Source organism: Trachemys scripta, chromosome 1 (genome assembly GCF_013100865.1).
Source record: "Trachemys scripta elegans isolate TJP31775 chromosome 1, CAS_Tse_1.0, whole genome shotgun sequence".
Taxonomy (NCBI): domain Eukaryota; kingdom Metazoa; phylum Chordata; order Testudines; family Emydidae; genus Trachemys; species Trachemys scripta.
The window spans coordinates 198,397,988-198,410,870 of NC_048298.1; the positions used below are offsets into that span (position 1 = coordinate 198,397,988).

General features: G+C 43.6%; 1 protein-coding gene across 2 annotated transcripts in view; it reads left to right on the top strand.

Moving 5' to 3' along the window:
- SRPX (sushi repeat containing protein X-linked) overlaps positions 1–12,883 on the top strand; it is a 74,940-nt gene that overhangs the window by 47,516 nt on the left and 14,541 nt on the right. For both annotated transcript variants that reach the window (XM_034754517.1, XM_034754528.1), the window contains 2 exons: positions 2,224–2,415; positions 3,281–3,457. In XM_034754517.1, the coding sequence (XP_034610408.1) occupies positions 2,224–2,415; positions 3,281–3,457 (369 nt within the window). The remainder of the gene's footprint in view (positions 1–2,223; positions 2,416–3,280; positions 3,458–12,883) is intronic.

The following is a 12,883-nucleotide window of genomic DNA, read 5'->3' on the forward strand; positions in this document are numbered from 1 at the left end:
GATCCCAAATATGAGGAAAGACATTTGAAATGTGGAGATGAAATTAATCGACAGAGCCAATAATAAATATCTGTGAAACTGATTCCATTTGTGAAAGACTACTTTTAGATGACTCTTGTGGTTTTGCCACTGTTTAGGCATGAGGTTCTGGAAACCCTCCCAGATCCCATAAAGGCTCATTATATACCTTCTGAATATTGCATGTGGTGTGACATTTCAGTGCTTGTCTTCCTTTTGGCCTACACTCTTACCTCCTTAAAATGGTGTCCTTGTCAAATCCCAGAGTTAAGCAGAGTCAACTTAGGTATTACTTGGATAGAAGACCCCCTCAGAAAACTCACTTGTTGCTCCTCACGACCCCAGAAAAGTAGTTTTGGCTGCCTAGGAAAGGTTTGTAGCTGACACACTCAGTGTGTGTACTGAACCAGTGCCCCAGCATGTTATTAGTGGAAGCTTTGCTGATGGAGGATTTCTCTTGAATATGTATATTTATAGCCTTGACCACCTATAGTCATTAAAGACACACACCCCCGTTTTGCAATAGTTAAGTATGGTTGTTAATCCCAGCATCGTGGCCAAATGTCAACTCTTCTCTGATTTGGCAGTCCCTGTAATCCATTGATTCTCATGTCTAACCTATGCTTTATTGGATGCTTTAGAGGAAGATGAAGCACATATTTCAGGGCAGTTTTCTGTGTTCCTCCATTTGTGTGCAAGGTGCTAGAATGGGTTGGGGCTGGGGAAAAGATGACTCTCAGACATTTTTGTGTTTCCTTTGTTCTGGCCCCAATCCCCAGCACAACTCGGAGCAGCCCAGGATTATTGGCTGCTTGGGCTTTCTACCCTGTTCCTCATCAGCTTTGTGCCTCTCTGATGGGATCTCTGCACCTCCATTCCCAAATTGAATTTGGGCAAAGTATTCTTTCCTTCATGAATGATTGTATAGAATTGCTGGTGGATGAGTGCCACATTTCAGGATCAGTGCTGCCATATTTTAAAGATGAGTCTGAACCAAAACCCCAGATCCAAACTCTTCAGATTTTGGAACAGTTTAAGATCTGGATATGAACTTTGCATCTTGGGTCCATTTCCATTTGTGTGTGTACATACACTTGTGCTAGAAATAAGCAATAACGCAAGACTGAGTGTATATTTCATCAGTTAACATAAGCACACCTTGAAACACATAAAACATGCATATACTGGCTGATGTTCAAACCCAGTGCCTGAGTGCATACGTTGTACTTGGAGACTGTGAGTTAACACCCATTCAGGATGAATGAAGCTAGTTCTTAACTCTCTAAGAGCTTTTGTTTCAATTTGTCAGACCTGGACAGACAGATCTACAGATTTAGTAAGAAAGACAACACTGCACCCATCCACATTTAGGTTTTCTTCATAGTCCGGATGAGAAAATTAGCATATTTAAAGTGATATCTTAAATATTGTGGAACTGATGGGGCCATGAGAGAAGTGTTATCCTGGCATGCTGTTGAGTTTTGGCTCAGTCTGACACCTGAGATGGAAACTGGAAATTCATTCAGCACAAGTGAAACACCTACACATATGCCTAGGATCTCTCCTTCTTGTGTCCAAGCAACCAAACCTGACATTTCTGTAATATGATGTATATAATAATGCCCTTCATAAAAGGGAGCTTGAGCCTTCATGGAGTTCACCAATGGCCATGTCTGTTTCTATGGTGCCCTGATATGTGTGTATCTGATGGTCCTGAAAGAAGTTTTGAATGAAAGGGTATTAAGACAAGAGTAAGGAAAATAAAATATGCTACATATAAAGATAAAGCTTCACTGGGATTGAACTTGTATTTCATTTGCCAGCTTCTGTGACCAAGGGCAGGTAAATGCATCCTCTGTGGGGTATTAAAACATAAATACATTGGTGATCATGAAACTGTCCACATGGTGGCACACTTATTCCACCAGCATGACATTCAGACACCCAATTTAATAGAAACCCTCATTAATTTGTAACAGGTAGGAACAGCTCACCTTTAAAGGCCTGACACTGTGATATGTTTAGCACCTTGCTGGATCAGGCCAGAAACTTACATCTCTGCATGTGCTTTTGTACATTTTCCTTTTTAATAAACTCTCTCTACAACATCAAACAAACATAATGACTTTGCAAGTATGTCTTAAGCTAATTAGTCTTTAGTAAAATGTGTGTGTTCTGTGTTTGTTTTTCCATTCTCTTTGCCAGAAACGCCCTGGTGTTCTCCCATTAAGGTGAAACATGGTAATGCAAACTGCAGAACACCTCAAGGAGAATATTACAAAAATGTCTTGGGGACGAGATGTGATATCCGTTGCCAGAAAGGCTATGAACTGCATGGTCCTCAACAGCTTATTTGTCAGTCAAACAAACGCTGGTCTGGGAAAGTTTTGTGTAAACGTGAGTAGATCATACTTGTGTGTGTATGTGTGCACATGTATCTCTGTTTGTGTGATAAACTCATCTCTGTCTAATATTTAATGTCTATGTGAGTAGCTTTTATATTTAATGTCAGTGCTGGGATGGGGAGAAACTTAACTGATAGGAGCTGCTCTTACAGTTAACTCTGTTTATCTTTGGACTCTCATTCATATTTTGAATTTAAAAATAAATATGTCTTTGTGAAGCCATAGCTAACTTAGCTGCACGGTTTCAGACATTATTTACATAGCCCCTGTGATGCACATGGTGCTGTGTGATAGGTGGACTGTGTCAAATAGCTGAATGCAGAGAAGCTTGCAGTCTCAAATCATGGCAGGGGCATTATAGAGGAGTGAGAAAATAGAGTGAAGAGAGACATTAAAGGCAGGAATGCTTCATGGACTAGGTGGGCTCTGAGTCTGTAGAAATCTTTCTGAAACTGAGGGGTTATAAGAATTCCCCTTTGCAAACATATTAAAATACTGTGCGTAGTTAATTCTAGCTGCACTGATAATTGTATGTCATTTTGCAAAATTTGAATGTCACCAGGTTGAATGGACCCACCATTAGTTTGTGAGCGAAAACATTTTGACAAAAGAAGGGAGTGGGCAGCTGGCCTTTCCTTAAAATAATTTCATTCCATTGGGCTACCTTTGCTGTATGATAGCCAAATTTGAAGTCTGTTTGAGGAGGGAAAATCATATGAGTGGTTTCACTTGCTCTGACTGAAAAAATCCTAACCATGTTTTGTTCACATACAGTACTGCACATCTGTCGTCCCCCCCCCCCACTCTTCTAGAATGGCAAAACAGAAGATACTGGATACATTTGTTTTCTTTTACAGAAATACGGTGCCCAACGCTGTCCATGCCAACTAATGGGGGATTCAAGTGCATAGACGGCGCGTACTTTAACTCCAGATGTGAGTATTACTGTTCCCCAGGATACCAGCTAAAAGGAGACCGGACAGTAACATGTATGGACAACAAAGTTTGGAGTGGCAGACCAGCCTCCTGTGTTGGTAAGTAAGATGAGGTTTGCACTTCCTAGGGAGCCTAGATTTAAAGCTTTCATAGCCTGTTAATGTTAAAATATTTTAAATGCATTGGAAACATGGCTACTGCATCCATGTCAGTGAGAAAACAGTGTCTTTTAGAGAAGCATTGGAACAATTTGCCTAGGGGTATAATGGATTCTCCATCACTTTAAATCAGGATGGGATCTCTTTCTAAAATACTTGCTGTAGCTCAGACAGAAATTAAGGGCTTGATGAAGAAATTACTGGGTAACGTTCTATGGCCTGTGCTATGCTCATAATAGTCCCTTCTGACCTTAATGTCTATGAAGCCTGTTGTAATTATTTGTCCTTCCTCAGCAGCATCTTGAACCTGTGGCATTGTGTCACAGACACAACATCTTAAGCCTAGAAGAGAATCAGAACTAACCAGTATGGTGGGACTTCCTCGGTTACTTTTGCATCTTGGGGTCATGGACTCCCAGTGAATTCTGGGGAAATGAGGACAGGCTTTTCTGACGGGAAAAGTTACATTAGGCTAGGATCCATTTTCAGCCCTGTTTACATAATTCTCCTTTGTACTAATAAGATTTCATCAGAAGATATAGCCCAAGTGTCTCAGCTGCTGTTGATGTTCTTGGGAAGCTCCTGATAAGGGCTCACTTTCCAGTCACCCAGATGTGCAGGTCTTTAGCCATTTGAATGAGCCACCAACAATTTGATTTCATGGCTGGAGCAATATTTGTGTTTTTAAAGGTGTGTGTGTGTGTGTCTGATACTATGGTTTTCCTCAAGATGCCTGTGGCTCAGTCTAGCTTAGCGGGTGAAACAACATTGGAGTTTTCCTGCTGTGGCTTTACATTCATGGGGTTTTGTTCAATTTTACTGTTACTTTTTGTCTTGCAATTTTATACATGCTCCTGCCTGTCTATCTTCAGACTAAGTTTGTGGTTTGTCTTGTGTTTTATATGCAAATTCAAGTCTGGCCCTTTTGCAGGGTTGGTTTTAATGTGTGGTGGGGGAAGGGTGAAATGTCATCACCTTTTCTACGACCTCACCAATTTGCACTGCTGACCCTGGGCATCTCACTGCAAATGACAGTGTAGCACGTGTACTTGAAATGTTCCTTTAACAAATGCAGACTATCAATATTTATAACTTCACAGCATGTGAATGTGTTCTATAGTAATTCTGTAAGACAGTGCCTTAATTAAGTCCTAAATGCAGCACGTTGCTGTTCAGTAAAGAGAGACACCGACCCCCCCCACCCATGTTTTGGGTGCAAATTGTGGAGTGTGCAGGTTAGTGAAGTGCTTATTAATGAAGTTAAGGTTGCCAGGCATCCAGTTTTCGACGGGAACACCCAGTCAAAAAGGGACCCTGGTGGCTCTGGTTGACACCACCGACCAGGCCATTAAAAGTCTGGTCAGCAGTGCAGCAGGGGCCCCGGGCTAAGGCAGGCTCCCTGCCTGCTCTATCTCCGTGTGGCTCCTGGAAGCGGCCACTGGGTCCCTGCAGCCGCTAGGCACATGGGCGGTCAGGGAGTCTAAGCTTGCTGCCCGCACCCCAAGTGCTGGCTAAGCAGCTCTCATTATCCGGGAACCGCGACCAATGGGAGCAGCTGGGGTGGCTCCTGCGGGCGCGAGGGCAGTGTGCGGAGCCTTCCTGGCCGCCCATGTGCCTAGGGGCTGCAGGGACCCGGCGGCCGCTTCCTGGGAGCTGCAGTAAACACCACTGGGACCCTGCACCTTCTCCTGTACCCCAAGTCTCCTGTCCTATCCCTGAGCCTGCTCCTGCACCCTGAACCCCTCATCCCCAGCCCCACCCCAGAGCCTGTACCCCTAGCTGGAGCCCTCAACCCCCTCCCCCACACCCAACCTCCTGCCCCCTCCTGTACCCCAAAGCCCGCACCCCCAGGCAGAGTCCTCAACCCCCCTGCACCTCTACTCCAGCCCAGAGCCCTCTCCTGCATCCTGAACCCCTCATTTCTGGCCCCACCTGAAGCCCACACCCCCAGCCCAGAGGCCATACCCCCCTGCACCCCAGCCCCCCGCCCCAGCCCAGAGCCCTCTCCCGCACCCCAAACCTCTCATTCCCAGCCTCACCCCAAAGCCCTCACCCCCTCCCACACCCCCAACCCCCTGCCCCAGCCTGGTGAGGGTGGGGGAGAGCAAGTGACGGACAGAAGAGGGATGGAACGAGCAGTGGTTGGGATCTCTGAGAAGGGTTGGTGCAGAAAAGATGTTCCCAAACTGTGATCTGTGAAGAACTTGCTGATGGCCTGCAGAGAGCTGGCTGGTCCTATGGTTCTGTCTCTCCTCCTTGTTTACAGCTGAGAGGGATAGAACAAGTGGGTGGGAGAGAGGAAATGAAGACCAAAGGGAGACATTTTATGTGTTACTTTTTCATGAAGGCAATTCCTATAGGTGCCCCGGGGGCATTAAGCGATCACGAATGGGACAGGAGGTGGGATTCACCCCACTTTGAATGGGAAGGGAGGTATCTGTGGGATCCTCTTGCTACTAAGCTGTGGTCCATGCTATGCAAAAAAATATTTAAAATCCTGAATTAATGGTGTTTTTGCAAAATGTCAGGTTTAGCTCCACCCTTTGTTACTGTAGCGTCACTGTTTAAATTTATCCAGCTCAAAGCAACTGTAACTGAATCTTGGCAACAGCAATCACATAGAGCTTGTGGGTACAATATTAAAAATGCAGCTACATACAGAAGTCATGAGCTAATTTCATATTGTTCAGTGAAATGGGCTGCACTGATTGGCCTATGTATTTGTTTATTTAAACATATTATTTCAACATGTAAATCCTATTTTGCTTTTTTAATGTGGGTGAGAATTAGTCTGCAGACTGCAAGGTGTTCATTTATCCAAAGCCACATGCATGTTCAGCAGTAACCTTGGGAAAGAACAAAAGGTCAGGTTTAGTCTATTCCACCCCAGAGAACAAGCTGTAACCCTGCCGTCATATTTAAAATAAAATGACGGACATTTAAAAGTAGCACCAGACACAGATCAGCTATTAGCAAAACAAGACTTTTAAATCTCAGGTGGTGGTTATATTTTTCTGACTCTTTTTAAACACACGTGCCAATATTTTTGAACCTAAAGTTAGGCTTCTAAATCTGTATTTAGGCTCCTAAATAGAAATCCTCTGATTTTCAGAGATACTGAGTACCCACAAACCCCACTGAAGTCAATGGGATGTGTTGTATTGTATTGATTTTTGTTCTTTTGTTAAAATTTTGTTCTGGTCCCTTACTGTATTCCCTGGCTCAAAATTGCAAAGGTGTAACCGAGTACAGAATTTGGCCCATTGTATGTGTAATACTGACAGACCCCAGTTGTCGGTGGGTAGGATTGAATCTGGGATCTCTGGAACTTAGTGCATGAGCCTCTACTACATGAGCTAAAAGCCAACTGGATCGTAGCTAAGGCTGGAGAGCAAACTCATTTTCTCTCTCTCTCTCTTTAAGTGGTCTCGGTGCAACTAGATGGGAGAGAACACCACACCCAGGAGGTGTGTGGGTTACATATGTTCTGATGGTTCTTCATGATGAAGCAGTTCATTATGCACTAGAAAATAAACTTTAAAAACCCAACTTAGGTGCTCCTACAGCTTCCTCTCTTGTGCCAGTAACAACAGGTTGGAGCAGTTGGAAGTTTAATGAGTGAAAAGTCTTTAGTTGAAAACGGTCTTTCTCACTAATGAAACTTCCAGGAAAACCTCTTGACTTTTTTGGAATGTTTTTGTTTTTCACAAAATTTATGTTTGCAACATAAGTATTGCAATTCTTGTAAATAAGAATTACTTAATCATTTAAGTAATTTAACATTACTTAAATGATTAAGTAAAAGTTTTATTGGAATCATTATCAATATAGTTACCGAAGTGCAGCAAATTTTGGTAACAATGTTAAGAAAAGTTTGGTTTAGAAAATAATGTTGATTAAAAAATTTCAGAAAGAATTATGAGGAACAAAATATGTGTCCTTTTCCAACCCTGAGAAGTGGAAAAAAAAACATTTTTTCCCCACAACACCCTTCCTCTCCTCAGTTTCTCAGCAAGCTGTACTTTCTAGTAGGGTTCGTGTTTGGGGTTGGTGGCTGGCCCCAGGCTGGGGGTAGGCTTGCAGACAGGGAGTAGCCATGGGCCAAATTTAGGTTTGGGAATCTTGGATGTTTTGGGGCTAGGTTTAAGACCAGCTTTTGGGCCCAGTTACCATTAGGGCTGGATGATAGCTCTGTGCTAGTGTTAGGGTTGGTTACTAGGTCTCAAGCTAGGGTGAGGGTCCAGACTGGGAAGAGGTAACAGGATAGGGTTAGGGCTGGGCACATTTGCCAGCTGTGGGCTAGAGCCAGTTGAAATTTGCTCCCCCTCCCTCCCATGATTTTTAAAAAAATGAAATGTGACTTTTTTCTAAATGATTTTTTTCACACAATACTTGAATTCCTTGAAAACTTTTGTTCAATCGAAACCAGGTTTTTCAGGGGTGGGGAGGAATGGCAGTAACCACTTTGCATAGAAAATATTATCAAATTGTGGGGAAATTAGTCCACTTCAGTCCCTGGGAAATGGAAATACCTCAAAACTTTGAAAATTCTTATTTTTCAGCCAGCTGTATAACAGATGTTGTAGTAAATAGCCTTCACTATTCTACTACATCCTTTATGTTACATCCTATAGAAATGTTAAGATCGGGGTGAAAGTAACTTAAAGGACTTACTGGTACGCCAGAGTCCTGAGCAGTGGGGCGGGGGCCTCAACCGGAAGGGGCCTGGCCTCAACTGGAAAGAGGCAGTCTGTTAAATCAAGATTTAAAGGGCCTGGGGTTCCGGCTGCAGTAGCTGCGGCTGGGATCCCCAGGCCCTTTAAATCACCACCAGAGCTACCAGCTGCAGAGGTGGCTGGGAGCCCCTGGGCTCGGGAAGAATTTAAAGGGCCTGGGGTTCTGGCTGCCGCTACCACAGCGGAGCCCCAGGCCCTTTAAATCACCAATGGAGCCCCGGGGACTCCCAGCTGCAGCCGCTAGGCCAGGACTTGGGGCTTTGGCGGAGATTTAAAGTGCCTGGGGCACCACTGCGGTAGTGGCACCTGGACCCCCTGGCCCTTTAAATCACTGCTGGAGCCCCGCCGCGACTACCCCATGGCTACGGCAGCGGGGCTCAGGTGGCGATGTAAAGGCCCAGGGCTCCGGCTGCTGCTGGGAGCCCCAGGCCCTTTAAATCGCTGGCCTGGGGAAGCCGGTCCAGGACGGCGTACCGGCAAGAACCGGCTTACTTTCCCCTCTGGTTAAGACCAACAATTAAGTAACCATTCTGAGAGAGTCTGAAATTGGTCTTGCATTCTGAATTAATAATTTAAAGGCACTGATCATGGATTATTGAATGATGATTTAAAATACAGCATAATGTTTTCTGGGGGGGAAGTTCAGGGTTTTTTTTTTTATATATATAACTCAGATCTATTGATTCTTCTTTCCATTACATGCTTTTTACATGGAATAACTATTTTGAATTAACTACAGCAATCTTTAATCACATCTACAGTCAGTAGTAGTGTTTATTTAGCACCAAATCTTTATCCACCACGTACAGGTACTCAGATGAGTATTAGGTTTTTGTATTCTCTACCATCCCTCCCTTCCCTGGCCTTGCCTCCGCCACTCTCTCAAAAACAAATACATTTAAACCTTTAACAAGCCAGAGAAACAAGTGGTCAACAAACCTTTTAAATGTGCAAGGTGGCCCATGTCAGAAGTGTAGGAGTTCAGAAAGCCGCAGGCTCTTTGAAAACTTGTCCTCATCCCTTTTCCACTGAGATCAACAGGCTGCATTTATTCAGTAGAATGTTACTGACCTTTTGTTCTGGAGCCGTCATTAAAGCAAGATGATTTCCACAGGCAGAGTCAAGTACCATTGCTGCTACAACCTAGTAGCCAAGAAGCACTAATAAAGTATGAGAAAGTAGCTGAGGAAAATCATGGTTGAGCAGCTCCAATTTTTTCATTAAATGCCTGCCTCCCTCCCCAACAGGATATAAACCTTCTGAACAAGATCAGTCCACCTACTAAATAGCCTTAATGTCAGAAATGCCTAATAAATGGTTTAAATAAACCAGTTCATATGCCATGTCAGCAAAGAGATTCAGAGGATGATTGAAAGTCTATTTTATCCCATGCCATGGTGCCTCTTTAATATCCTATGATATGTAACCGCGGGTTGGATGCAACTGGTATACTAGGGTATTGGGAGAGTGCAGTAAATCCTGGAGCTGCTTGATTCAACATAGAGCATTAGATACTAGGCCTTGTAATCTCTGCACACGGCATTCTCCTATTAAATAAGAGGGTGATTGCAATTTGCACTACCTGGTCCTAGTGCAAATTAGAGATAAGAGAGCAAAGCACTCGAGCATGTGCATAACTTCAAGCACACGCTTAAGAACTCTGCTGGATCAGGTCCTATATATGGCTTTCAGGCCCTGGCAGTCTGTAAGTGCGGCCTCAGTGGGCAAAGTTGGAGTGCCCTGCTATAGTCAGCTGGATCGTTTTGAGGTTTGTTTGGTGTGATCTGGTGGGGTTTTGTGTGTGTGTGTGTGTGTGTGTGTGTGTGTGTGTGTCTGTGTCTGTGTGTGTATGTATAAATGCTTAAAGGCTATTGAAGTAGCCACAGACAATAACCTTTCTGGTGACTGTTGTCTTAATAAAGTGAAAATTCATGCTTGTTCATACAAACCGGTGTCCTCTGCTGCTTAATGATGGAATCTTCTTCCTGATGAATTGGATACTTAAAACATGAGTATCCTAAACACTGTCCTGCTCCTTCTTCCATCATTTACGTGGTATTTTATTTAGTTATATGGCGCCTTTAATCCCAAAATGCTGGGCAATGGCTACAAAGGAAACTCAGTAACCAGCCACAGAAAGACAAAAAACAACAAAGATTTCACGATTAGTATCCCCAATATAAATGCAACATTAGCCATCATTAAAGGAAATAGGTGGGGAATGTCATTGCCCTAAGGAAGTAACATAGGGCAAAACTCCCATTGGCTTCTGTGTGGCTAGGATTTCACACTTAGTATGCAGTGCAGATTTAAAATGATGGAGTGAGGAAGAAAAGTGAGGGGGAAACGCGAACAGGAAAGTGTTTCCCTAAAGCATCCCCTAGAGGGGGAGTGGAAGTGTGAAAATGCTTTTTATTTAGAGACTACAGCAGATGAATGAATTGCAGTGAGAAGAATTTGAGAAGCTGAATGAAATCAACACTTAGGGAGGTGACAAAAGAGGAGGAGCAGTCAGGTGACAGGGTTGAAGGGAAGAGTAAGAATTTTAAAGCGGCAATGAAGAGAGCTGAAGAAAAGAGAAAATGTGAGTAACAGGGCAAAGGCAAGTGTGCTGTGTGACTGGAATGCAGAGAGGTGGATTGGTATCAAATTCAGTGGCATAAATAATGATTCAAAGTCAAAGGAAGCTCTAGCAAGTCTTGTATCTAGAGCTGGAGCAAATCATGAAAACTGTTGTTCACAAATGTGTTGGTGTCTTCTCAATAAAGCTTCACTTTGAGTGTGTTTGCAGCACTTTCTGTTCGTTTTCCACAAGCAAGATTTTGCTCTCACCAGAGCTGGCAAAAAGTGAATTTAGGGCTGAAGCATAATATTATTGTAGTTTCTTATTTAATTGTATTTCTGTAGAGTCAGCTACAATTGTAGACCAGGACCCCATTATAGACGTTGGCTCATGCAATAAGGGAAAAGAAAAAATACCACGTCACTTAGGTGAAAGGTATACTTGTAGGAGACATCAAATTAATTCATGGGTTGAAAAAAACATTTGCCAAACAGCTTTGCACGGCAAAGAAATCTGTTTAAAAAAATGCAGTCTCTTGGCAGATAATACGCACATGCAAAAGGGGCTTAATGTGCTACACAATTTGTTCACTGGGAATTGCTCACACAGTATGAGCCTGTTATTCCTGTTAGCTGCTGTCCTGCTGACTATTCTGTGTAACCTATTAGAGGGTGACTTGATTGGCAGCACTGCAGGGAGAGATGTGGGTGGTGGAGGTGGTTCACGAGGGGTTGGGGGTTGTTTGTTTTGTTAAAAGGCTGTTTGTACCATTCCTGCAGCTTTATGGACAGCGACTGTGTGTTATATTTGAATATGTTGGAGACAGGAGTCTCCGCTAACACCTAGGGACTGCTTTATATTTTCTAGGCACTTAAATAACATCACTGGGAGGTGGGTAAGTATAATTTCAGTTGTCCAGATAAGGAAATCAAGGCACAGCTCATGAGTGCGTGTCTACACAGCCCATGGAAGCGAGCCTCCCAGCCTGGCTCGACAAACTCAGGCTCACAGAACTGGCACTAGTGCACTAAAAATAGCTGTATTGACAGCACTTTGAAGTAGCAACAGGAGCTCTGAAGCCTACATAGAGGGGTAGGCCTCAGAGCCCGAGCTCCAGCCCAAGCTGCAACTTCAAAGCTCTGCCTATACAGTTATTTATAGAGCGCTAGCGCAAGACCCACTAGCCTGAGTCAGTCGACCTGGACAGGGAGGCTCGCTTCCATGGCCTGGGTAGACATAGCTTAAGTGACTTGCCCAAGGACATATAGTCAGTGGCAGAGCTTTGGAGAGAATCATAGAAGTTCCTGGCTTTCAGCCTCAAGCTCAGTTCGCTAGTCAATGCTGCCTCAACCTTGCTGGTGATTGGATAAAAAAATTCATTACCATGTTGATGTTGGCAAATTATTAATTATTTTATTTATTTATTTGTTTATTTGTTATTTAGTCTACCTGGGAGATGAAAATAGAATTTATTATGCCTATCTCTCACTCTTCCTCCCCACCCCTACCCCTTTGAAAATGGGAGATATTAACATGTGCTCTATGTGCACTGGGTTCTGATGTTAGAAATCATAGAACCATAGGGTTAGAAAGGACCACAAGGGTCATCTAATCTAACCCCCTGCCAACGTGCAGAATTTGCTGGGTCTAAACCATCCAAGACAGATGGCAATCCCTACCCAGCCTCCTTTTGAAAACCTCCAGCAAAGGAGATTCCATGACTTCTCTAGGCATCTGTGCCAATATCCTACTGTTCTTACAGCTAGGAAGTTTTTCCTGAGATTTAATCTAAATCTGCTATGCTGTAGTTTGATCCCACTGCCTCTTGTCCTGCCAGCTGTCGGCAAGAGAACAATTTTTCTCCATCTTTTTCATGGTCTTTCAAGTATCTGAAGCCTGCTATCATGTCCCCCCTTAACCTCCTCTTATCCAAACTAAACATACCCTGTTCCTTCAGCCTTTGTTCATATGGCTTGTGTTCCATCCCTTTGATCACCTGTGTCACTCGCATCTGGATCCTTTCCACGATCTCTACAGCCTTTCTATACACCAGTGACTAAAATTGGA